The sequence below is a fragment of the Pseudophryne corroboree genome, chromosome 4 (genome assembly GCF_028390025.1).
Source record: "Pseudophryne corroboree isolate aPseCor3 chromosome 4, aPseCor3.hap2, whole genome shotgun sequence".
Taxonomy (NCBI): domain Eukaryota; kingdom Metazoa; phylum Chordata; class Amphibia; order Anura; family Myobatrachidae; genus Pseudophryne; species Pseudophryne corroboree.
In genome coordinates, this window is record NC_086447.1 from 300,501,609 (window position 1) to 300,529,353 (window position 27,745).

The 27,745-nt window shown below is 45.1% G+C and overlaps 1 protein-coding gene across 3 annotated transcripts in view; it reads left to right on the forward strand.

Annotated features, from left to right (window-relative positions):
- The window catches only part of FNDC3B (fibronectin type III domain containing 3B), a 617,129-nt gene that overhangs the window by 505,836 nt on the left and 83,548 nt on the right, over positions 1 to 27,745 (forward strand). For all 3 annotated transcript variants that reach the window (XM_063916263.1, XM_063916264.1, XM_063916265.1), the window contains exon 22: positions 8,775 to 9,055. In XM_063916263.1, the coding sequence (XP_063772333.1) occupies positions 8,775 to 9,055 (281 nt within the window). The remainder of the gene's footprint in view (positions 1 to 8,774; positions 9,056 to 27,745) is intronic.

The window sequence follows — 27,745 nt, forward strand, 5'->3', positions numbered from 1 at the left end:
AAGATCCTCGCATGGAACCTGCCGAAGGGAATGGCTTCGTATGACGCCACCATCTTTCCCAGGACTCGTGTGCAGTGATGCACCGACACCTGTTTTGGCTTTAGGAGGTCTCTGACCAGAGTCACGAGGTCCTGAGCCTTCTCCTCCGGGAGAAACACCTTCTTCTGGTCTGTGTCCAGAATCATGCCCAGGAAGGGCAGACGCGTCGCAGGAATCGGCTGCGACTTTGAAATGTTCAGAATCCAGCCGTGCTGACGCAACACTTCCTGAGAGTGTGCTACGCTGATCAGCAACTGCTCCCTGGACCTCGCCTTTATGAGGAGATCGTCCAAGTATGGGACAATTGTAACCCCTTGCTTCCGAAGGAGCACCATCATTTCCGCCATCACCTTGGTAAAAACTCTCTGGAATTGGTAATGACAGTCCCGTACCATGAATTTCTTCAGATAAATGTTCAGGGATTTTAAATTTAAAATGGGTCTGACCGAACCGTCCGGTTTCGGTACCACAAACATAGTGGAATAGTAGCCCCTTCCCCGTTGAATGGGGGGAACCTCTACCACCACCTGCTGGAGAAAAAGTTTGTGAATTGCCGCCAACACTATCTCCCTTTCCATGGGGGAAGTTGGTAAGGCCGATTTTAGGTAACGGTGAGGGGGCGTCACCTCGAATTCCAGCTTGTATCCCTGAGACACAATTTGTATAGCCCAAGGATCCACCTGTGAGCGAACCCACTGGTGGCTGAAATGTCGGAGACGCGCCCCCACGGCTCCTGGCTCCGCCTGTGGAGCCCCAGCGTCATGCGGTGGATTTAGTGGAAGCCGGGGAAGACTTTTGTTTCTGGGAACAAGCTGCATGGTGCAGCTTTTTTCCTCTACCCCTGCCTCTGGCAAGAAAGGACGCACCTCTGACCTTCTTGCTCTTCTGAGAATGAAAGGACTGCATTTGGTAATACGGTGCTTTCTTAGGCTGTGGAGGGACATAAGGCAAGAAATTTGACTTCCCAGCCGTAGCTGTGGAAACTAGGTCCGAGAGACCGTCCCCAAACAATTCCTCACCCTTATAAGGTAAAACCTCCATGTGTTTTTTAGAGTCTGTATCCCCTGTCCATTGCCGAGTCCATAAGACCCTTCTGGCAGAAATGGACATTGCGTTTACTCTAGAGCCCAGCAGGCAAATGTCCCTCTGGGCATCCCGCATATATAGGACCGCGTCCTTGATATGTGCCAGGGTCAGTAGAACAGTGTCCCTGTTCAGGGTATCTATCTCCTCAGACAGAGTATCCGTCCATGCAGCCACCGCACTACACATCCAGGCCGAAGCAATTGCTGGCCTCAGCAGTGTGCCAGAATGTGTATAAACAGACTTCAGGATAGCTTCCTGCTTTCTATCCGCAGGATCCTTTAGGGCGGCCGTATCCTGAGACGGCAGGGCCACCTTCTTAGACAAGCGTGTCAACGCCTTGTCTACCCTAGGGGAGGATTCCCAGCGTAACCTGTCCGTTGGCAGGAAAGGATACGCCATAAGTAATCTCTTGGAAATTTTCACCTTCCTGTCAGGGGAATCCCACGCTTTTTCACATAATTCATTTAATTCATGTGAAGGGGGAAAAGTCACTTCCTGCTTTTTCTCCCCATACATATAAATCCTGTTGTCAGGGACAGGATTTTCCTCAGAAATGTGTAATACATCCTTCATTGCTACAATCATGTAGCGGATGGCTTTAGTCATTTTAGGCTGCAACTTTGCCTCATCGTCATCGACACTGGAGTCAGATTCCGTGTCGACATCTGTGTCAACTATCTGGGATAGTGTGCGCTTTTGAGACCCTGACGGCCTCTGTGCTGTAGGATCAGGCATGGGTTGAGACCCTGACTGTCCCAAGGTTACAGTTTTATCCAATCTGTTATGCAAGGAGTTTACATTATCATTTAACACCTTCCACATATCCATCCAATCAGGTGTCGGCACCGTCGGCGGCGACACCACACTCCGCTGCACTTGTTCTGCCTCCACGTATCCTTCCTCATCAAACATGTCGACACAGGCGTACCGACACACAGCACACACACAGGGAATGCTCTGACTGAGGACAGGACCCCACAAAGGCTTTTGGGGAGACAGAGAGAGAGTATGCCAGTACACACCCCAGCGCTATATAACCCAGGGATTACACTGTACCTTAGTGTTTACCCTGTAGCTGCTGTTAAATATATCTCTGCGCCTAAATTTATGTGCCCCCCCCTCTCTTTTTTTACCCTCTATTGCACCTGTATACTGCAGGGGAGAGCTTGGGGAGCGTTCTTCCAGCGGAGCTATGAAGAGAAAATGGCGCTGGTGTGCTGAGGAAGATGGCCCCGCCCCCTCAGCGGCGGGCTTCTGTCCCGCTTTAATGTGTAAAAAATGGCGGGGGCTCGGGCATATATACAGTCCCAGACTGTATATATGTCTATTTTTGCCAAAAGGTAATTAATTGCTGCCCAGGGCGCCCCCACCCCCCTGCACCTTGCACCCTACAGTGACCGGAGTGTGCGGTGTGCTGTGGGAGCAATGGCGCACAGCTGCAGTGCTGTGCGCTATCTTAAGTGAAGACAGGAGTCTTCAGCCGCCGATTTCGATGTCTTCATGCTTCTGCTGCTTCTGTACTTCTGGCTCTGCGAGGGGGACGGGCGGCGCGGCTCCGGGAACGGACGATCAAGGTTAGGTACCTGTGTTCGATCCCTCTGGAGCTAATGGTGTCCAGTAGCCTAAGAAGCGCTACCTAGCTGCCGTGAGTAGGTTTGCTTCTCTCCCCTCAGTCCCTCGTAGCAGTGAGTCTGTTGCCAGCAGAAGCTCTCTGAAAATAAAAAACCTGACAAAATACTTTCTTTTCTAGCAAGCTCAGGAGAGCCCACTAGGAGCACCCAGCTCTGGCCGGGCACAGATTCTAACTGAGGTCTGGAGGAGGGGCATAGAGGGAGGAGCCAGTGCACACCAGATAGTACTGAATCTTTCTTTAGAGTGCCCAGTCTCCTGCGGAGCCCGTCTATTCCCCATGGTCCTTACGGAGTCCCCAGCATCCACTAGGACGTTAGAGAAACTAACAGTAATAACAAAACCAATGGAAGCCTTGTCTTCTATCAGCGCCGGTCCACATCTGTAACAACAAGAGAGGCTCTTAATACATATTGCCAGACACTTCACGTTTGGTCTATACCTTGTCTGTGGCTTGAATCACTGAGGGGCAGATTTATTAAGCTCGGTGAAGTGATAAATCGGAAGGTGATAAAGGACCAGCCAGTCAGCTCCTAACTGTCATTTTTTAAACCCAGCCTGTGACATGGTAGTTAGGGTCTGATTGGCTGGTCCTTTATCACCTTCCACCTTATCACTTCACTGAGCTTAATAAATCTGCCCCTGAGTGAGCTATGTTTCTCCATCACCTTGGCATTTTCATTTCCTTCATCCTCTCACGGCCCTCATTTCTTTCTAGTCAGTAAGCCTATCTTATGTCAGAAATGGCTACAAAGCTTTCATCACTGTCCACTTTTAGCAAAAACATTATTTATTCTAGTTCTGCAGCTTGTGTGTTATTGAGCTCCAGCATAACCAGAGGATGGAGCTGGCAGCTGAAGCATACAGATACAATAATGTAACCACAAAATAATAGTCTTTGGGGGACATTTACTAAGCAGTGAAAAGCGTGCAGAAGTGAGCCAGAGGAGAAGTTGCCCCATTAACCAATTAGCAGCTGTGTATCATTTTATAGTATGTAAATTCTAGATGTTACTTCAGTGCTGATTGGTTGCCATGGCCAACTTCTAGACTGGCTCACTTCTCCGCTCTTATCACTGCTTAGTAAATGCCCCCCTTTGTTCAAAATTGGAAACACGCTGCCGTAATCACACATTAAGAACCACAGAATAACTTATTCTCCACACCCCAGAGTGTTGCTTTGTGATGTTTGACCACCAGCTGTAGCTCAACAGCACTTAAAGATAAAACAAAATGTTCTACAACTTTCATTCCTTGAATGGTCAAAACGGCATGTAAAAATAATGTTTTATCACGTGAAATCATTTGTGTTTGCTACTACATTAGAGAGGACCTGCACGGCTGTTATCAGAGGATTGCTCTCAATTTTCTGTTTCGTTTAGATGCAAAAAACCCTGTTTTTTTTAAACAAACAGTATCCGTTCCTTATACCCGCAATGACACACAGATAATGAAATTGTCATATATTCATGGCTCAGCGGCCTCTCCAATATAGGCCCTCATTCCGAGTCGTTCGCTCGGTATTTTTCATCGCATCGCAGTGAAATTCCGCTTAGTGCGCATGCGCAATATTCGCACTGCGACTGCGCCAAGTATCTTTGCTATGAAGATAGTATTTTTACTCACGGCTTTTTCATCGCTCCGGCGATCGTAATGTGATTGACAGGAAATGGGTGTTACTGGGCGGAAACAGGCCGTTTTATGGGAGTGTGGCTGAAAACGCTACCGTTTCCGGAAAAAACGCAGGAGTGGCCGGAGAAACGGGGGAGTGGTTGGGCGAACGCTGGGTGTGTTTGTGACGTCAAACCAGGAACGACAAGCACTGAACTGATCGCACAGGCAGAGTAAGTCTGGAGCTACTCTAAAACTGCTAAGTAGTTTGTGAGCGCAATATTGCGAATACATCGGTCGCAATTTTAAGATGCTAAGATACACTCCCAGTAGGCGGCGGCTTAGCGTGTGTAACTCTGCTAAATTCGCCTTGCGACCGATCAACTCGGAATGAGGGCCATAATGTTTAACACTGTTATCCTTACCAGTGGCTGTTCTTTCACATGGATCTTGAAGCCATAGGTGTGTTTTCAATTAGTGACGAATCTTCTGACAGTCGGAAAATCTGCACTTTTTACCCATTTTTAGGGCGAATTACATTCACCCTATTCAATGCCCGTGCCGATTTTTCGACTGGTCGAAAAATCCGGCACTGGCAAAAACCACGTGGATCGGCAAACTTACCGCCAATACACATTTTTCCTGTAGAATTTGCAAGCCGTTTTCGCCCGCTTTTGGGTCCGATTTCGCCCCTTAACGTTTCGACAGTAAAAAAAAAAGTGAATAGGCATGGGCTAAAATGGATTCAAAAATGTGCGAAAACCGTGGTCGTTTTAGTGACGTTTTTTCGACCATTGGAAAAACGGCACTTAATTGAATACTCCTAATAGGAATGGAGTAGGTGCTGAGCCTAGTACAACACATATATCATTACTGAGTGCACCAGTGACGTGCGGTGGGGTGAGGCAGGTGAGGCAGAGCCTTTCCTGCTATACTTACGTTTAAATCAGAGTTTTGACTGAATAAAATATATGAAAAATACTGATAATTTGTTTGAATTATCTTCTTTGCATTATTCTAATAATTTTTTTAGCCCAAACTCTGGAGTAAAAAGTCTATGGCAGGTGAGGCAGTGCCTCACCTGTGTATCCTTTCCACACATCTCTAATCAAAACTCACCAGATTTCCAGGAGTTTATACTGCTTCACCTGTGTATAATGCCCAGATGTACCATTTGGCTCATATATTGCATGTAAATCTGGCTCTGGGGTTAGCCAGTGCCTCCTGAGCCATTTAGCTCACCGCACGTCCCTGGAGTGCACTGTGTAGATTCATTAAACAAGAGAAATGGCAATTATGTCAAGTACCAATATAATCAGTTTTGGTTGGGTGTCTATTCCTTTTACTCCAGACTGCTGTGTTATAAGAGGATTATTACGCCTCACATCATACTTGCTAATAAGTAAAAATACCCCACTGTGGGGGATAGGTGGGGAGGTCAGATCTGCAACTCAGATTTGGCCCTATCCCCTGAGTTGCCATTATGTATAGGGACAGTGCTGCAATTAAGCAATTTCCAGAAAATAACAGCATCACCTGCCCATCCCTCCCCAATTAATTTGTGCGCAACAGATGGTATCAGTATCAGACTGGCAAAAGATGTAAAGTTTTCAGTGTAGATAAAGGATGCCCTTAGAGAAAAGTGAAATTCATATTCATTTTCACAGCTGGTAATATACAGTACTTTGTAGAATGTACTGGATCCTATGGAAATGTATGTCAACGCACTATTTAAAAACTGCAGCATATCTTTGGTACATGTTAGCTAACACATCTCAAAGCTTCTGTGAAAGGGAGGTCAAATGACCTGCAGTATCCATCAGCAAGCATTGTTTAGCCACACGCATGTGTATGTAGCCTTAGAGATCAGTAGAACTGCTGAGTCAGTCTGAAATGCCAGATAGCCATGCATGCATACACATCCTGCTCTTTGCTGTGGCCTGTGACTTCCACAGAACAGCCGGGTATGGGTCGTTGGGCCGACACAACTGAGGTCCACAGGTGAAAAGGTCGACATGAGTTTTTGGACATTTTTTGGTGTCGTTTTCTTCATAAAATGACGGGGAACCTCAATTAGTGCACCTTGTCCCCTCGCATGGCTCGCTTCGTTCGCCATGCTTTGGGCAAGGTGCTTCGCTGCGCTCGGCACAGGTTACCGTTCCCAATTGTAATCCATGTGGATCCTAAAGTATGAAAAAGACCCAAAATTTACATTAAAAAAAAAAATTATGTCGACCTTTTGACCTGTCAACCTAGTACATGTCGACCTAATGCCCTTGTCAACCTTCAGTTGTCGACCTAATGACTGTCGACCTAAGTTGTGTCGACATAGCGACCGTATCCCGAACAGCCGACAAGTGCTGTCTGATCCAAGTGCATGGGCCCTGTATCACAGTTGTGTTATTTAATTCCACGTCTGTAATTCAGTCCTGGATAATTTATTATGCAAAGCAATGGGGAAAAAGAGTAGAAGATTGCATCCCAGAATATATGATCAAAGGTATGCTAAGAGTAATAATAATAATGCCTAGCAACAAATCGGTATTGCCTATATCAACCAATTTAAATCTGCCATTATTCTAGTGCCATTTAGAAAATGAAGACAGAAATTTTATATTGCGCAATGGCCTACCTTGCGCATAACAAAGAAGATCGAAGGAGCCAGGCAGTAATTCCCGAGGAAACATTTGAAAAATACTTTTTAGTGAAATGTTTTGTTTGTATCCTTTTGTAAGTTTTCATGACGCTATTACAGGTTGAGTATCCCTTATCCAAAATGCTTGGGACTAGAGGAATTTTGGATATCGGATTTTTCCGTATTTTGGAATAATTGCATACCATAATGAGATATCATAGTGATGGGACCTAAATCTAAGCACAGAATCAATTTATGTTACATATACACCTTATACACACAGCCTGAAGGTAATTTTAGCCAATATTTTTTATAACTTTGTGCATTAAACAAAGTGTGTCTACATTCACACAATTCATTTATGTTTCATATATACCTTATACACACAGCCTGAAGGTCATTTAATACAATATTTTTAATAACTTTGAGTATTAAACAAAATTTGTGTACATTGAGCCATCGGAAAACAAAGGTTTCACTATCTCACTCTCACTCAAAAAAGTCTGTATTTTCGGAATATTTGGATATGGGATACTCAACCTGTATAGATAAATAAAATATCTGTTGTATTTAATTTTAATTTGGCAGTGCGAAATATAACCTTTCCATAATTTAAGAGATACAAGTTTGCAGCAAAATACTTTGACATTCTGGATGACCAATGGTCCAGTACAATTCATTGATCGTTTCTAGAAAGTTAATATAAACTTTGTATATATATATATATATATGTATATATATATATAGACTATGGGCCTTTTTCAGGTTTGTTAGCAAACCAAAAAAGTTAGCAAATTGGGCAAAAACCATGTTGCACTGCAGGTGGGGCAGATGTAACATGTGCAGAGAGATTTAGATTTGGGTGGGGTGTGTCCAAACTGAAAGCAGACAGTGTAAAAACTAAGCAGACAGTATTTACCCTGCACAGAAACAATATAACCCACCAAATCTTAACTCTGTCTGCAAATGTTATATCTGCCACACCTGCAGCGCACATGGTTTTGCCCAATTGGTAACTTTTTTGGTTTGCTAACAAATCTGAATAACTTCCTATGGGGTATATTCAATTGAAGTCGAAAGCTGCCGTCTGGTGAAAAGATGTCAGTTTACGACTTTTTTAAGCTTGGAAGGAGTTCCGACCTATTCAATATACCACAAAATTATCCGACAAGTTGGGGAATTCGACTTGTCGGAAAGCAGGTGGATCGGCGGAATCCAACAGGTTTTGGTCCCCTTTCTGACCATCTCAATCCGACTTTAAAAAAGTCGGATTGAGATGAGGGAGCTGGGAGGGGGTAGAGCCGTGGGGAGACGGGGGAGAGCAGCATATGCAGGAGGGTGTGTCACAGCTGCCGCTCGCGGCAGCGTCCACCCGGCCTCAGCAAGAGAGGTCTCGCTTGCTGCAGCCGGGTGGACGCTGCCGTGAGGTCTGACGGCGGTGCCACATCCTCCTACAATGCTGCTGTAGCGCTGCTCTCCCCCGACTCCCCCCCGGCTCTCCCCGATCCCCCCCCCCCCCCTTCCCAGTCTCCTCCTCTCTGCTCCCTCACCTCAATTCGACTTTTTCAAGAGATGAGATGGCCATTTGAATAGCCCTGGTTGGATCCATTCTGACAAATGCATGTCGGAATGGGTCCAACTTCAATTGAATATACGCCTATAGCTTTTCTTTTTATTTTCAGTGCTTTTCTGTAGACATGATTTTTCTCATGAGCGTAATAAAATGAAAATGTGTATTTCCTACATAATGCAGATTGTATCTTTGTTTTCACAGGCAGTAAATTTATCTGGAGTTGGACCCTTTAGTGATCTAGTGAGCTGCCGAACACCAGCCTCTGTCCCAGACGCAGTACCCAACCTTTATGTGACTGATGGTGCCCATCTAGATTCATGCACAATGCTATCATCAGTGTGCCTATTGCTAAGTTGGGAGGAGCCGTGCTGCAATGGATCAGACATTATTGCTTACCACATACACTTGGGAGACAATAGCATCTCAGTAGGGAACATAACAAGTTACGTCATCGAGGATCTACAGCCGGAAGCAACCTACCAGTATGTGTCATTTCATTTCTGCTTTATGAAAGATAAACTCGTGAAAATATTGAGCATATCAGAAATAGATAAGACTGAATAGAGCTTTTATTTATGAGACTCTGAATAAACATTTAATGAAAGATGTCTACAGAGGAAAAGATTTTACACTGGGTCATATTGATTTTTTATTTCTCTTCCCACTTCATGAGGTCACTTGATATGTAGTGACAATTTAGAATTCCATGTAGAAAGAATAAATTAGGATTATTCCACTGAAGTTGCTCAATATTTTTTGAGGATGCTATGCAACACTTGTCCACTGGGGGCTTCACTTGCCCTTTCTTTACATGGTGTCTGACCTTCAGAAAAAAAAAATGTGTTTTCAAAGTAGTTCATCAAAGTTGTTCTGCACAGTTGGAAATATTATTTTATGGCTTGAGAAATAGAAGAAATGTTGATAAATGGTTTGCTATGTTATGGAATAAAGTTCCAGCTTTCTCTGTAAATATTACTTCTAGATTCATGATGGCTGTTTGAACTATGACAGTGTGTTGCAGTAAGCACTGAAGAATCCATATATCCATCATTATCTTTTCACTTTTGCTGAAATAAATGCTGATTCCATTACATCTATGTAATATATGAATGATGAGTAACAATGTTGTTTGATCCTCCATGACCACACAGACTCAGTGCTAATACAAGCACTTGTGGGGACCTTCACTATATATAGGACAACTATATTTTAATATTGCACCTTGTGTGTGCAGCTATATCATTTATTTAAAAGGCTGTAACCTGAAATATCTATTGCACCTGGCCATATCCCCAAGTACATAATACCCCATAGTTATCTTACACATTTCATATGCCACTGCCATCCTCCAAGCTATTATATTGGAAGTGAACTAGAGACATTTGATTTTTTTTCTTCCCAGATATGAACCTGAAAGCTAAAATACTGTCCGCAATATTACAATGTCATTTAACTGCAGCTCACGCTTCACTACGGACTGCTGAAGCACCTACTGTACATCTTTATCACAGTGTTATTCTGGAATCTCACAGTTAGTGATGGGCAAGGCACAAATACCCAAGGTTGCACCCTCAAATTTGCAATCTAGTATGCATATTTTGGAGGGCTGGTACAACCATACACAATTTCTAGGCTCTTCTGATTAGAAAATTGTATTGACTCTCCATATAATATTAAATATAAAACATGCATGATTTTGGATTTAAAGTTATAGCTAATTTACATTCAGTAGTTGAAGCCACCAGAGACATGGCGGCTTTTAACGTGCCGCTTAGTATATTTGCCCCTCAGTCTCTTCTAGAGTAAATTCATCAAGAAAATAAAAGTCTTGTGTTTACATGCCAAGACCACCAAATGCTGCAGTTTCCTTCTAAATTACACAAATCCTGATGGGGCTCAATAAGTCTGTGGAAAAATGAGAAGGATGGTATATCATAGTGCATTGAAGTTTATTACAGCAGCTTTTACAAGAGACAAAAGTGTGTATCAAATTATACAGTTATGCTTGCTCATAAGCCACAAGTACAATAGCAGCATTGGGATACAGCAGAGACCATTAAGAAATCCTGTGTTTCATCACTCAGACTTTTAAAAGCTGCTGTAATAAAGTTTAATACTCTATGAAGCACCCCCTTTTCATTGTCTGCTAACACTTGTTAATGTCGATTTGATTACCTTATAATATTCACTATATGGGTAAGAGACTTAATACGCAATTGGCGTATGGGGTACCGTAAGGGTACGCACTTAGCGTAGCATACGCTCGGCCGTGATCGAGACGCAAATGCGGCACGCTCGCTCACAGCTTACACTTGGTGTCGAGCACGCTATAGGCGAGCGACTACCGTAATGCTACGCTACCAGCGTAGCGGACGCTCGGGACCACAAGGAGATCACGAGCGGCGCAGACGCTCACAAGATGATAATCAGTAAACCTTGAATGTAACACACAGAAAGGATACTCTTATGTTGTAAACCTTGTTCTGAAACACTGTAGCGATATAACGCTGCTTAACCTGATTAACACTAAAGCTGTTTGAGCGATCGAGACGCTACTATTACCCACTGCAATGTAATGAACACACCATACCGTGCTAAGGTTCCAACACCTTTACTAACAAGCTTTTAAGTTATATTGAAAAAGGTAAACAGTTCACAAGTCATACACTACAAACTAACATATAATTCTAACAGATTATCTAGACAGAAATATACAATAGTAAACAATCGCTAATACAAATACATAGACTAAGAATGAATGGCTAACATCACACGGGTAACAAAGTGGCCACAGAGAAACATACCATACGGGGAACACTCGCAGGCGCAACCGGAATCCAGTCCTCCAATTATCAGCGATAACTGTTGAAGAGAGAGTACTGGCCGGTCTGGGATCAGTGACCCTTATATACACAACATACAGTGTACTTCAAAGGGCCCTACAACCTTATTCTTCATTGGACACAGGAATGTCTCTCTGCACTATAACAAAAGGTCATAGGTGGATTTGAACAGGTGGGCTGTGACTATTTTAAACAGCTCAGGTGGGAGGGAATCTCCGGATTCCCGCCGCATGGATAATGAACTGCAAATATATGAAATGTCCAGAATCTACTAATGGCCATAACTATACGCAGGAGCGATTAATCTTTACCTAACCAACACCGGATTGTTGCTATTAAAATACTCTTCGGTTAGGTACCAGACACCACTGTTCAACCTTAGACAGACCCTTTGTATCATGAAAAGAGGGATTCCTATGTCCATGAACAAGTCACATTAAACAAACTTACAGTTATCACTAAGGGGAACATTATCTATAAAACATGCTATTTGGATTTATTAAGGAGCGATTGAGTCGCTCGCTAGACGCGCACAAACTCTACCGTAAGTGCACATACCATGCGCTCGAGCGCACGCCCGTAGAGGCGCCGTCACGCATTTGCGAGTATGTGCACGCACGCCAGTGAAAGTGCATGTGCAGCGGGCAAGCGCATGAGGTGAATATATGGCAACGTGCAGCGTGATATTTTTCTGACTTTGACAGACCACCCTTTGGCAGTCACCAATAACTGCCACTTCCTAAAACAGTTCAAAAAGAGAAAAATATATGTCATATGTAAATACATTTCTATGATTGGGTAAGGGAGAAGAGAAGAAGGTGGGAAAAAAGGTATGACCTAGTGAGATAGTAGAAGCATGTGTGTATAAGTCCATGTTTGAGGGGTCATGTATCATCGTGCCGTACGTGTTTTAAATCAAGCTTCGAGGTATTGCGAAGTATACATTTGAATTCCTTCTTATCCCGTATTACGGGCCTGTGGATGGGCTGTCAAACTTTACCGAGCTCTTTTCGGCTTTTGGTTGCAACAAAATGGGGGAGCACATTTTAGTTGATGATACATGAATGGGGGGAATATGCGAGTGCTGATATCTGTGCCTATATTCCCTATCGACTATGTGTGTCATTACCTGAAGGTTGTAGAAATGAAGATAAGAAGCAATTATGGTAAATGCAGTCATAAACTATGTGAGTTTAATATACATTTGTTGATTGAGGTCTTGTCTTGCGTCTTGTCTTGCGTCTTGTCTCGATGTACATGTTGACTGTAGTCTCCCGATGCTTTTGCTATAATTGCTTGAGCAAAAAGCTTTCTCAATGTCCATAGACTTACAATCTTTAAAGTGTTGGGCTATCGTAAAATTTAAAGTCACTAGGGATATTGGGGGTCTATGGCATTGTCCATCAGTGGTCTGTGTAAAAGGTTGTCAAATTCTTCTTCCAAGCGGATGTCTTTGTACCTTGGAGGAAAACAAAGGAGAAACGGGTGAAAGAAACGGACCGTGGAATCACATTTTCATCACAACATTGTCTCTATCGTTGGGTCATAAATCAAATTAGTAGTTGTTAGTACAGTGTCTTCACTTCTTAAACTCATCACTCGGGCACTACGTTTACACTTCGTTAAAACCCGAACGCATCTAAATATCAGACCGACCAATATGATGACACCCAGAATACACAAAAGAAATTTCCCTACATCCATGATAATACCTTGGGCCCATTCTCCTAAACCAGAGAACCAATTTCGTGGGTTCAACCATGACACCCAACTGGTCAGCTCATTACCCACAGCAGGGAGAGTGAGATTGTGTTTCCTTCGGAACTCCCACTTTAATTGTAAAATGTCATCCATCTTTTGGTCTATGACCTCGGCTGGGTCCTCCGTGCTGTTTGTAATGTATGTACAGCACTTGATTCCATATTGAGTTGCCAGGGTAACACAATACCCGCCTGTCACAGCTGTGAGGTAATTGAGAATCATCCTATGCTGAACCAGTTCTGTTTTGTAGGCTTGTAACTCTTTCCCAGTGTACCTGAATGTGTCGTCATACATTTCGGTGATATTGTCTAATAAATTTGCAAGCGCAGATATATATTTGTAATTTATCACTCCTCTGGCGGTACGAGTGATATCTAACGCGAGTAGGAATTGAATCCCGGTGGATTCATGGATCAGGTCAGAGGCCGAATGCTCTGTTCTTTCTATCAGGTGCCGTTTAACGATGTGCTCGTAATGAGTGTGAGTATAAGGAGCTTGGGCACTGCGGTGAATATCTTTCATTTTAGTGTGGGATACAGTCATTACCTCAGGCAGTACTTTTCCAATATAACATAACCCTTCTGAGTTTGGGGCAAGCCACTTATACGCCTTCCTCCCGCATATGAAATATGCATCATCGGGGAGAACATATGGGACGGAGTGTGACATAACCATATTACAAATTTTCCATGTGAACTCTCCTAAACCTAATTCTCCCATCTGTTTAGTACTAGAGATGAGCGGGTTCGGTTTCTCTGAATCCGAACCCGCACGAACTTCATGTTTTTTTTCACGGGTCCGAGCGACTCGGATCTTCCCGCCTTGCTCGGTTAACCCGAGCGCGCCCGAACGTCATCATGACGCTGTCGGATTCTCGCGAGACTCGGATTCTATATAAGGAGCCGCGCGTCGCCGCCATTTTCACACGTGCATTGAGATTGATAGGGAGAGGACGTGGCTGGCGTCCTCTCCATTTAGATTAGGAGAGAGAGAGAGAGATTGACCTGAGGCTGATACTGTAGAAGAGAGTGCAGAGTTTAGTGACTGACCACAGTGACCACCAGCAGTGCAGTTGTTTTATTTAATATATCCGTTCTCTGCCTGAAAAAAACGGTACACACAGTGACTCAGTCACATACCATATCTGTGTGCACTGCTCAGCCCAGTGTGCTGCATGCCTGCATCATCTATGTATATATTATATATCTGACTGTGCTCAGCTCACACAGCTTATAATTGTGGGGGAGACTGGGGAGCACTGCAGTGCCAGTTATAGGTTATAGCAGGAGCCAGGAGTACAAGACAGTCACATACCATATCTGTGTGCACTGCTCAGCCCAGTGTGCTGCATCATCTATGTATATATTATATATCTGACTGTGCTCAGCTCACACAGCTTATAATTGTGGGGGAGACTGGGGAGCACTGCAGTGCCAGTTATAGGTTATAGCAGGAGCCAGGAGTACATATTATATTAAAATTAAACAGTGCACACTTTTGCTGCAGGAGTGCCACTGCCAGTGTGACTGACCAGTGACCTGACCACACTGACCACCAGTATAGTTAGTAGTATACTATATTGTGATTGCCTGAAAAAGTTAAACACTCGTCGTGTGACTTCACTTGTGTGGTGTTTTTTTTTTATTCTATAAAAAACTCATTCTGCTGACAGACAGTGTCCAGCAGGTCCGTCATTATATAATATATATACCTGTCCGGCTGCAGTAGTGATATATATATATTTTTTATATCATTATTTATCATCCAGTCGCAGCAGACACAGTACGGTAGTTCACGGCTGTAGCTACCTCTGTGTCGGCACTCGGCAGTCCATCCATAATTGTATACCACCTACCCGTGGTTTTTTTTTCTTTCTTCTTTATACATACATACTACTACATCTCTTTATCAACCAGTCTATATTAGCAGCAGACACAGTACAGTACGGTAGTTCACGGCTGTGGCTACCTCTGTGTCGGCACTCGGCAGTCCGTCCATAATTGTATACCACCTAACCGTGGTTTTTTTTTTCTTTCTTCTTCATACATACATACTACGACATCTCTTTATCAACCAGTCTATATTAGCAGCAGACACAGTACAGTACGGTAGTTCACGGCTGTGGCTACCTCTGTGTCGGCACTCGGCAGTCCGTCCATAATTGTATACCACCTAACCGTGGTTTTTTTTTCTTTCTTCTTTATACATACATACTACGACATCTCTTTATCAACCAGTCTATATTAGCAGCAGACACAGTACAGTACGGTAGTTCACGGATGTGGCTACCTCTGTGTCGGCACTCGGCAGTCCGTCCATAATTGTATACCACCTAACCGTGGGTTTTTTTTCTTTCTTCTTCATACATACATACTACGACATCTCTTTATCAACCAGTCTATATTAGCAGCAGACACAGTACAGTACGGTAGTTCACGGCTGTGGCTACCTCTGTGTCGGCACTCGGCAGTCCGTCCAAAATTGTATACCACCTAACCGTGGTTTTTTTTTCTTTCTTCTTCATACATACATACATACTACGACATCTCTTTATCAACCAGTCTATATTAGCAGCAGACACAGTACAGTACGGTAGTTCACGGCTGTGGCTACCTCTGTGTCGGCACTCGGCAGTCCGTCCATAATTGTATACCACCTAACCGTGGTTTTTTTTTTCTTTCTTCTTTATACATACATACTACGAAATCTCTTTATCAACCAGTCTATATTAGCAGCAGACACAGTACAGTACGGTAGTTCACGGCTGTGGCTACCTCTGTGTCGGCACTCGGCAGTCCGTCCATAATTGTATACCACCTACCCTTGGTTTTTTTTTCTTTCTTCTTCATACATACATACTACGACATCTCTTTATCAACCAGTCTATATTAGCAGCAGACACAGTACAGTACGGTAGTTCACGGCTGTGGCTACCTCTGTGTCGGCACTCGGCAGTCCGTCCATAATTGTATACCACCTAACCGTGGGTTTTTTTTCTTTCTTCTTCATACATACATACTACGACATCTCTTTATCAACCAGTCTATATTAGCAGCAGACACAGTACAGTACGGTAGTTCACGGCTGTGGCTACCTCTGTGTCGGCACTCGGCAGTCCGTCCATAATTGTATACCACCTAACCGTGGTTTTTTTTTCTTTCTTCTTCATACATACATACTACGACATCTCTTTATCAACCAGTCTATATTAGCAGCAGACACAGTACAGTACGGTAGTTCACGGCTGTGGCTACCTCTGTGTCGGCACTCGGCAGTCCGTCCATAATTGTATACTAGTATCCATCCATCTCCATTGTTTACCTGAGGTGCCTTTTAGTTGTGCCTATTAAAATATGGAGAACAAAAATGTTGAGGTTCCAAAATTAGGGAAAGATCAAGATCCACTTCCACCTCGTGCTGAAGCTGCTGCCACTAGTCATGGCCGAGACGATGAAATGCCAGCAACGTCGTCTGCCAAGGCCGATGCCCAATGTCATAGTACAGAGCATGTCAAATCCAAAACACCAAATATCAGTAAAAAAAGGACTCCAAAACCTAAAATAAAATTGTCGGAGGAGAAGCGTAAACTTGCCAATATGCCATTTACCACACGGAGTGGCAAGGAACGGCTGAGGCCCTGGCCTATGTTCATGGCTAGTGGTTCAGCTTCACATGAGGATGGAAGCACTCAGCCTCTCGCTAGAAAAATGAAAAGACTCAAGCTGGCAAAAGCACAGCAAAGAACTGTGCATTCTTCGAAATCCCAAATCCACAAGGAGAGTCCAATTGTGTCGGTTGCGATGCCTGACCTTCCCAACACTGGACGTGAAGAGCATGCGCCTTCCACCATTTGCACGCCCCCTGCAAGTGCTGGAAGGAGCACCCGCAGTCCAGTTCCTGATAGTCAGATTGAAGATGTCAGTGTTGAAGTACACCAGGATGAGGAGGATATGGGTGTTGCTGGCGCTGGGGAGGAAATTGACCAGGAGGATTCTGATGGTGAGGTGGTTTGTTTAAGTCAGGCACCCGGGGAGACACCTGTTGTCGGTGGGAGGAATATGGCCGTTGACATGCCAGGTGAAAATACCAAAAAAATCAGCTCTTCGGTGTGGAGGTATTTCAACAGAAATGCGGACAACAGGTGTCAAGCCGTGTGTTCCCTTTGTCAAGCTGTAATAAGTAGGGGTAAGGACGTTAACCACCTCGGAACATCCTCCCTTATACATCACCTGCAGCGCATTCATAATAAGACAGTGACAAGTTCAAAAACTTTGGGTGACAGCGGAAGCAGTCCACTGACCAGTAAATCCCTTCCTCTTGTAACCAAGCTCACGCAAACCACCCCACCAACTCCCTCAGTGTCAATTTCCTCCTTCCCCAGGAATGCCAATAGTCCTGCAGGCCATGTCACTGGCAATTCTGACGATTCCTCTCCTGCCTGGGATTCCTCCGATGCATCCTTGCGTGTAACGCCTACTGCTGCTGGCGCTGCTGTTGTTGCTGCTGGGAGTCGATGGTCATCCCAGAGGGGAAGTCGTAAGACCACTTTTACTACTTCCACCAAGCAATTGACTGTCCAACAGTCCTTTGCGAGGAAGATGAAATATCACAGCAGTCATCCTACTGCAAAGCGGATAACTGAGGCCTTGGCATCCTGGGTGGTGAGAACCGTGGTTCCGGTATCCATCATTACTGCAGAGCCAACTAGAGACTTGTTGGAGGTACTGTGTCCCCGGTACCAAATACCATCTAGGTTCCATTTCTCTAGGCAGGCGATACCGAAAATTTACACAGACCTCAGAAAAAGAGTCACCAGTGTCCTAAAAAATGCAGCTGTACCCAATGTCCACATAACCACGGACATGTGGACAAGTGGAGCAGGGCAGGGTCAGGACTATATGACTGTGACAGCCCACTGGGTAGATGTATGGACTCCCGCCGCAAGAACAGCAGCGGCGGCACCAGTAGCAGCATCTCGCAAACGCCAACTATTTCCTAGGCAGGCTACGCTTTGTATCACCGGTTTCCAGAATACGCACACAGCTGAAAACCTCTTACGGCAACTGAGGAAGATCATCGCGGAATGGCTTACCCCAATTGGACTCTCCTGTGGATTTGTGGCATCGGACAACGCCAGCAATATTGTGTGTGCATTAAATATGGGCAAATTCCAGCACGTCCCATGTTTTGCACATACCTTGAATTTGGTGGTGCAGAATTATTTAAAAAACGACAGGGGCGTGCAAGAGATGCTGTCGGTGGCCAGAAAAATTGCGGGACACTTTCGGCGTACAGGCACCACGTACAGAAGACTGGAGCACCACCAAAAACTACTGAACCTGCCCTGCCATCATCTGAAGCAAGAAGTGGTAACGAGGTGGAATTCAGCCCTCTATATGCTTCAGAGGTTGGAGGAGCAGCAAAAGGCCATTCAAGCCTATACAATTGAGCACGATATAGGAGGTGGAATGCACCTGTCTCAAGCGCAGTGGAGAATGATTTCAACGTTGTGCAAGGTTCTGATGCCCTTTGAACTTGCCACACGTGAAGTCAGTTCAGACACTGCCAGCCTGAGTCAGGTCATTCCCCTCATCAGGCTTTTGCAGAAGAAGCTGGAGACATTGAAGGAGGAGCTAACACGGAGCGATTCCGCTAGGCATGTGGGACTTGTGGATGGAGCCCTTAATTCGCTTAACAAGGATTCACGGGTGGTCAATCTGTTGAAATCAGAGCACTACATTTTGGCCACCGTGCTCGATCCTAGATTTAAAGCCTACCTTGGATCTCTCTTTCCGGCAGACACAAGTCTGCTGGGGTTGAAAGACCTGCTGGTGAGAAAATTGTCAAGTCAAGCGGAACGCGACCTGTCAACATCTCCTCCTTCACATTCTCCCGCAACTGGGGGTGCGAGGAAAAGGCTCAGAATTCCGAGCCCACCCGCTGGCGGTGGTGCAGGGCAGTCTGGAGCGACTGCTGATGCTGACATCTGGTCCGGACTGAAGGACCTGACAACGATTACGGACATGTCGTCTACTGTCACTGCATATGATTCTCTCACCATTGAAAGAATGGTGGAGGATTATATGAGTGACCGCATCCAAGTAGGCACGTCACACAGTCCATACTTATACTGGCAGGAAAAAGAGGCAATTTGGAGGCCATTGCACAAACTGGCTTTATTCTACCTAAGTTGCCCTCCCACAAGTGTGTACTCCGAAAGAGTGTTTAGTGCCGCCGCTCACCTTGTCAGCAATCGGCGTACGAGGTTACATCCAGAAAATGTGGAGAAGATGATGTTCATTAAAATGAATTATAATCAATTCCTCCGCGGAGACATTGACCAGCAGCAATTGCCTCCACAAAGTACACAGGGAGCTGAGATGGTGGATTCCAGTGGGGACGAATTGATAATCTGTGAGGAGGGGGATGTACACGGTGATATATCGGAGGGTGATGATGAGGTGGACATCTTGCCTCTGTAGAGCCAGTTTCTGCAAGGAGAGATTAATTGCTTCTTTTTTGGGGGGGGGTCCAAACCAACCCGTCATATCAGTCACAGTCGTGTGGCAGACCCTGTCACTGAAATGATGGGTTGGTTAAAGTGTGCATGTCCTGTTTTGTTTATACAACATAAGGGTGGGTGGGAGGGCCCAAGGACAATTCCATCTTGCACCTCTTTTTTCTTTTATTTTTCTTTGCGTCATGTGCTGTTTGGGGAGGGTTTTTTGGAAGGGACATCCTGCGTGACACTGCAGTGCCACTCCTAAATGGGCCCGGTGTTTGTGTCGGCCACTAGGGTCGCTAATCTTACTCACACAGTCAGCTACCTCATTGCGCCTCTTTTTTTCTTTGCGTCATGTGCTGATTGGGGAGGGTTTTTTGGAAGGGACATCCTGCGTGACACTGCAGTGCCACTCCTAAATGGGCCCGGTGTTTGTGTCGGCCACTAGGGTCGCTAATCTTACTCACACAGTCAGCTACCTCATTGCGCCTCTTTTTTTCTTTGCGTCATGTGCTGATTGGGGAGGGTTTTTTGGAAGGGACATCCTGCGTGACACTGCAGTGCCACTCCTAGATGGGCCCGGTGTTTGTGTCGGCCACTAGGGTCGCTAATCTTACTCACACAGTCAGCTACCTCATTGCGCCTCTTTTTTTCTTTGCGTCATGTGCTGATTGGGGAGGGTTTTTTGGAAGGGACATCCTGCGTGACACTGCAGTGCCACTCCTAAATGGGCCCGGTGTTTGTGTCGGCCACTAGGGTCGCTTATCTTACTCACACAGTCAGCTACCTCATTGCGCCTCTTTTTTTCTTTGCGTCATGTGCTGATTGGGGAGGGTTTTTTGGAAGGGACATCCTGCGTGACACTCCTAGATGGGCCCGGTGTTTGTGTCGGCCACTAGGGTCGCTAATCTTACTCACACAGTCAGCTACCTCATTGCGCCTCTTTTTTTCTTTGCGTCATGTGCTGATTGGGGAGGGTTTTTTGGAAGGGACATCCTGCGTGACACTGCAGTGCCACTCCTAAATGGGCCCGGTGTTTGTGTCGGCCACTAGGGTCGCTAATCTTACTCACACAGTCAGCTACCTCATTGCGCCTCTTTTTTTCTTTGCGTCATGTGCTGATTGGGGAGGGTTTTTTTGGAAGGGACATCCTGCGTGACACTGCAGTGCCACTCCTAAATGGGCCCGGTGTTTGTGTCGGCCACTAGGGTCGCTAATCTTACTCACACAGTCAGCTACCTCATTGCGCCTCTTTTTTTCTTTGCGTCATGTGCTGATTGGGGAGGGTTTTTTGGAAGGGACATCCTGCGTGACACTGCAGTGCCACTCCTAAATGGGCCCGGTGTTTGTGTCGGCCACTAGGGTCGCTTATCTTACTCACACAGTCAGCTACCTCATTGCGCCTCTTTTTTTCTTTGCGTCATGTGCTGATTTAGGGAGGGTTTTTTGGAAGGGACATCCTGCGTGACACTGCAGTGCCACTCCTAGATGGGCCAGGTGTTTGTGTCGGCCACTAGTGTCGCTTAGCTTAGTCATCCAGCGACCTTGGTGCAAATTTTAGGACTAAAAATAATATTGTGAGGTGTGAGGTATTCAGAATAGACTGAAAATGAGTGGAAATTATGGTTTTTGAGGTTAATAATAATATGGGATCAAAATGACCCCCAAATTCTATGATTTAAGCTGTTTTTTAGTGTTTTTTTTAAAAAACACCCGAATCCAAAACACACCCGAATCCGACAAAAAAAATTCGGTGAGGTTTTGCCAAAACGCGGTCGAACCCAAAACACGGCCGCGGAACCGAACCCAAAACCAAAACACAAAACCCGAAAAATTTCAGGCGCTCATCTCTGTTTAGTACACGTATCAGTTTGTACGATCTGTGCACAGTATCCTGGTGATACTTCTCCAACTCGCATGATCCTACTTCCTAAGGTGTACCTATACCGAAAGAATTTCCTATGGTCGGCTATCTGGCGTATAAGTTCTGTGTCTATGGGCAATCTGTCGGCTCTATGTGAGAATGTCATGGTTTGATTACTCCATGACACTTCCCAATTTCCCGGCTTTCGGGGATTGGAAATGTTAAAGCACACTAAGGACCTATCCACATGATATTGGTGGAGCTTCAAACTAGGAGGACTAGAGATATTAAACCTCTTGTCCACCGGCCTCCCACCACTTAGCTCAAGCACCTCTCCTACAGTTAATGGGAATGGTACTAGTCCTGATTTGCTATGACCTTGAGGTACTTGAGAGCATACCCAACAGTCTGTCTGATTTAACACTTTACCCACTAGGGAGTGATAGTCACTCAATGGATGCCGGTCCATGTGGACATTAAAACTGGACTGACATTTCTTTATGCACCCATCCTCAACTATATTGTCACAATGCCTACAGATGCAGTTCTCTTCAGCTAACAATCCTTCACAATTCCTTCTATTGTCAATGCTACCAGATCGTTTTCTGATACTCGCCTTTACTCGGAGATTATGATGTTCTTGGAAATCTACGCCTGCATCCTGGTCATCAGAACCCATTCCCGATCCTTTCTCGACCTCCATGATACTCTCACCGAAACAGACTGCTCTGGTCAACATCATGGTCAACAGGAAAATCCGAATCACAGTCTCTTGGGGCAGGTCCATCTTAGAGGAGTAAAAGGAGAAAAATAAGAAGGGGGAAAGGAAATAGGAGGGAGGTGGGAACTGGAGAAAATAACAAATGGGAAAAAGAAATCTGGCTCGACAAGCTTCTGGTCTTATTATCCTCAACGCTCAGGTGTTGTCTCAATCTTCCCTGAACAGACACTCTAGTGATACAACCTCTACCGTCTGTTCTTTGTCACGGGACTTCTCTGGATCCGCAACCTTTTTACAATGAGACGTATGGACCCAAGTCTCTCTCTCGGCAACCTTCAAAGCAGTTGTGCTGGTCAATAAGACTTGATATGGTCCTTCCCATCTGTCAATAAGGCAACCTGAGCGTAGAAAATTCCGTATCATTACATAATCCCCAGGTTCAATGTCATGACAATTACTGTCTGGCAAATCAGGAATCACCAACTTTAGATTATCATTCTGATTCCTCAATTGCTTACTCATCTTAACCAAATACTTTACGGTTACTTCATTGTTACATTTCAAATCATCCTGGGGGTTAATCATAATATGGGGTTGTCGACCAAACAGAATTTCAAAAGGAGACAGATTAAGAGGGGACCTAGGAGTGGTTCTGATGCTGTATAATACAATTGGCAAAGCTTCAGGCCACAACAGTCCTGTTTCAGTCATTACCTTGCTTAATTTATTTTTAATAGTGCTGTTAACTCTTTCCACCTTTGCACTCGCCTGGGGGCGATACGGAGTATGCAGCTTACTATTAATTCCCATCAACTTACACATTGTTTGAAAGACTTCACCTGTAAAGTGGGTACCCCTATCACTTTCAATTATTCTAGGGATACCGTACCTACACACAAATTCCTGCACAATTTTCTTTGCAGTAAACACAGCGGTATTTGTGGCCGCGGGAAATGCTTCGACCCAATTTGAGAACACATCAATACAGACCAAAACATACTTTAAATTTCTACAAAGTGGCAATTGTATGAAATAAATCTGTATTACCTGGAAAGGACCATCTGTCGGAGGGATATGGAATGGCTCTGTCGGTATTGCCTTTCCGATATTCTTCCTCAAGCAGGTGAGACATGTCATCGCTCTTTTACCCACGTGGGAAGAAAATCCTGGGGCGCACCAATAAGCTCTTACTAGCTTACACATCCCTTCTTTGCCTAGATGAGTCAGCCCATGTGCTGCTTCCGCTAGACTTGGAAGGTATGCTCTGGGTGCCACTGGTTTACCTTGTCCATCTGTCCAGAGTCCTGAGGACTCCTGGCCATATCCTTTTGACCTCCACACTGCCTTTTCCTGTGGGGAACACAAATTTTGCATTTCACACAATTTTTGTGTGTTTACAGTATTAAATACCATCAGTTGTGTGGTGTCAATCTGTCTGGGGGTGCTGGCTGCTAATTTAGCAGCTTCGTCTGCTCGGCTGTTACCAAGTGATACCGGGTCTTGGCTATACGTGTGAGCTTTACACTTGATAACAGCCACTCTGTCGGGTTCCTGTATCGCTGTTAGAAGTCTTTTGATGTGGGCTGCATGCGCTACTGGTGTACCAGCTGCCGTCATGAAGTTTCTGAGGCGCCATAGGGCTCCGAAATCATGGACTACTCCGAAGGCGTACCTAGAATCTGTGTAAATATTGGCTGACTTGCCCCTAGCCAATTCACATGCTCTGGTTAGGGCAACCAGTTCAGCAACTTGTGCTGAGTGAGGTGGGCCTAGCGGTTCTGCTTCTATGGTACCTTGGTCATCTACGACTGCGTATCCAGTACACAAGTCTCCCGAGTCCGTCTGTCTGTGACAACTACCGTCAGTGTAGAAGGTAAAATCTACATCTTCCAGTGGGTTGTCACTGATGTCAGGCCTTGCCGTGAAATTTTGGGTCAAATATTCCATACAATCATGCATGTCATCCCCTGTATTAAATCCTCCTTCACCATCACTCTCATCCTCCACCCTTTGTGCCTGTCCAGGCACACCTGGGAGATGCGTTGCAGGATTTAATGCGCTGCATCTCTTTATGGTAATGTTTACGGGGGCCATCAATGCCAATTCCCATCTTGTAAACCGCGCTGATGAGACGTGTCTGGTTTGGGCAGAATTCAGCAAAGCTGACACTGCATGGGGCATATGAATTGTGAGGTTGTGTCCTAGCACTACATCTTCGCTTTTCGTAACTAGCAATGCTATCGCTGCAACACTTTGCAAGCATGTGGGGAGGGATCGCGCTACCGTATCTAGCTGAGCGCTGTAGTAAGCTACCGGCCTGCTGGCATCACCATGCTTCTGGGTTAGGACACCTGCTGCGCACCCAGCACTCTCTGTTCCGTACAGTTCAAAGGGTTTCCCATAGTCTGGCATACCTAATGCTGGTTCCTGCGTTAGGCACTGTTTAAGTCTCTCAAATGCCATCTCAGATTCGTCTGTGTGCGAAATCCGATCAGGTTTGCTTGATGAGACCATCTCCTGCAAAGGTAAGGCCTGTATGGAAAAACCTGGGATCCAGTTACGGCAATACCCACACATTCCTAAAAACGTTCTAATCTGTTGCTGAGTTTGTGGCAGGGTCATGTCACGAATTGCTTGAATTCTATCAGCGGTAAGGTGTCTCAGTCCTTGTGTTAGACAGTGTCCCAAATACTTCACACGGGTCTGGCATAATTGTAACTTGTCTTTGGAAACCTTGTGTCCTGTGTCTGAAAGATGAAACAGGAGCTGTTTCGTATCTCTCAGGGACGCTTCCAGTGAATCTGAACACAGTAGTAAATCGTCCACGTACTGTATCAATATTGATCCACTCTCTGGTTGGAAAGACTGTAAACAATCATGCAGAGCTTGTGAGAAAATACTTGGACTGTCTATGAAACCTTGTGGTAAGCGAGTCCATGTATATTGAACTCCTCTGTATGTGAATGCAAATAAGTATTGACTGTCAGGGTGCAGAGGTACCGAGAAGAAAGCGGAGCAGAGGTCAATCACAGTGAAAAATTTGTCAGTGGGAGGGATTTGCATTAGGATAACAGCTGGATTTGGCACTACGGGGAATTGACTCTCAACTATTTTGTTGACCCCTCTTAGATCCTGTACTAATCTGTAACCCCTCCCCCCACTCTTTTTAACAGGGAAGATGGGGCTATTGGCAGTGCTGGAAGTCCTTACTAGAATGCCCTGTTGTAGCAAGCGCTCTATTACAGGGTAAACTCCTAACTCCACCTCTGGCTTCAGAGGGTACTGTGGGATTTTTGGAGCTATCCTACCATCTTTTACTTGCACAACTACTGGGGCTACATTTGCCATCAATCCAGTGTCTTGTCCGTCCTTGGTCCAGTGACTCCGGTATCTGGGAAATCATTTCTTCTACCCTGGACGGACACCTATTTACAACAACAGTGTGTGACATTAATCTTGTTGGGGAGTCTAACATATCTTGCGCTTCCTGAGCGTGGTTTTCGGGTATGTCCAAGAACACACCTTCAGGAGTACAATATATGACGCATCCCATTTTGCACAGTAAATCTCTCCCTAAGAGATTAGTCGGAGCCGATGCAGCCAGCAGGAAAGAATGCTTGGTATGCAAAGGCCCTATCGTAATCTCTGCACGTTTGCTTAAAGGGTAGTGCTGTACTACTCCTGTTACTCCCATGGCTGGAATTGTTTTACCAGTGGTTCTCATGCCCACGGTCGAATTTATCACTGACTTGGCCGCCCCCGTATCTACAAGGAAATTTAGAGATTTACCAGCTACGTCAATTGTAACCTCGGGTTCACTTCCAAGGCTCGCAATCAATTTCACTGGCTGCAGATTACAGGTGTGACCACACCCCTATGGTGCGTGGTGACCTCCCTGCATTGCAGTGGCAGCTATTACCTGTGAAGGGGGTAAATGGGTATTATCAGAGACTTGCCAGTCTCTTTTTGGGGGATACCTTCTTGTTTCCCCTGCGTGTGGCTCATAACTCCGTCTCTGCGGTCCTTGATCCCAATTTCGTATGTCATGTCGTTGTCTAGGGTTTTTATGTGCATTATGTGAGTTATTTGTACAGTTACGTGCAAAATGTCCTTCCCTGTTACAATTGTAACATTTTACCGCATGCGGCTTACCACCAGGGGTCTGTGATCGGGACTGAGGCGGCCTTGTTGTAAGGGCCTGGATACTTATTGCCATCAGTCTATCACTCAGTGACTCCCTGCGTCTTGTGATGTTCCTGTCGTGCCCAACAGCAGTCTCTCTTAAGGCGGCCACCGACATACCTCTCCAGTTAGGTTGAGTAGTTTGTACTCTACTCCTTAATACCTCCTTTAAACCGTCCATCAAGACGGACACCGCTACTTCTCTATGGTGTATATTTGCCTCAATGTCCACGATCCCAGTATATTTAGCCATTTCCTCTAATGCCCTGTGGAAATAGTCAGGGGCAGTTTCCCCTTCCATTTGTTTAATGGAGAATATTTTGTTCCATTTTACTACAGCTGGGAAGTATATTCCCAACTGCAGATTGATTCTGGTTACATTGTCTTGATTATATTCATCCGTAAGGGGTACCTCCTCATCTAATTTACAGTCGGCTATAAACTTTACAGGGTCAATACTAGAGGGCAGACATGCCCGCAGTAGTGTCCGCCAATCCTTGTTGTTAGGTTCAGTGGAGTTACCTAGGTCCTTAATGAACCTCTGACATGCGGCTAAATCTTTTCTGGGATCAGGAAATTCAGACAAAATTGTTCTTAATTCTGCTCGGGACCAGGGACAGTGCATAGCAATATTCCTAATGGGTGTGGCTCCATTTGTGTCAGTCTTACCATTGGGGACCGCTATTACTCTAACAGGGTTAAGATTAATTACTTCACTCTGGTTTGATTCTTCAGCGTGTGGTGCAATAGTTTCAGCATATTGTACAGTGCCGTACTTACCTGTAGACACAACCTCACCTGTCCCTGAGCTATGGGCTTTAGATGCCAATCTTACTGGTTGGGCGGTGCCCACTGAAGTATCGCTTATGGTGGCCGCTAGAGAGAGAGCTGAAATCGTAGTGGGCTCATCTTCTTGGTCGTATTCCTGGGGGAAGTTTAACATAGGATACAACTTGGATGGGTTAGCGTTAGTATCAACATTTGCATTAACTTTTATCTTAATCTTATCACTACTACATTGATTAAGTGCACCCTTATCGTACACCCGCATGTCATTCTCTGTAGCCACTTTGTCCCCTACTATATATGGTGGTGGTGCCGTTGCTATTAGATTTCTACCAGGATTTGGAATTGCTTTCTGAGCTAATTCCTGTTGTATTTCGCTTTCCTGTTGCCATATCTGTAAACAATCATAATGTCTAATCCTCTGCTTTGCAGATTTTATTAGACCTATCCTTTTTCTTAGATTCTGCAATACATCAGGATTCAGACTGCCTACCCGGGGAAACTGTTCCCCAT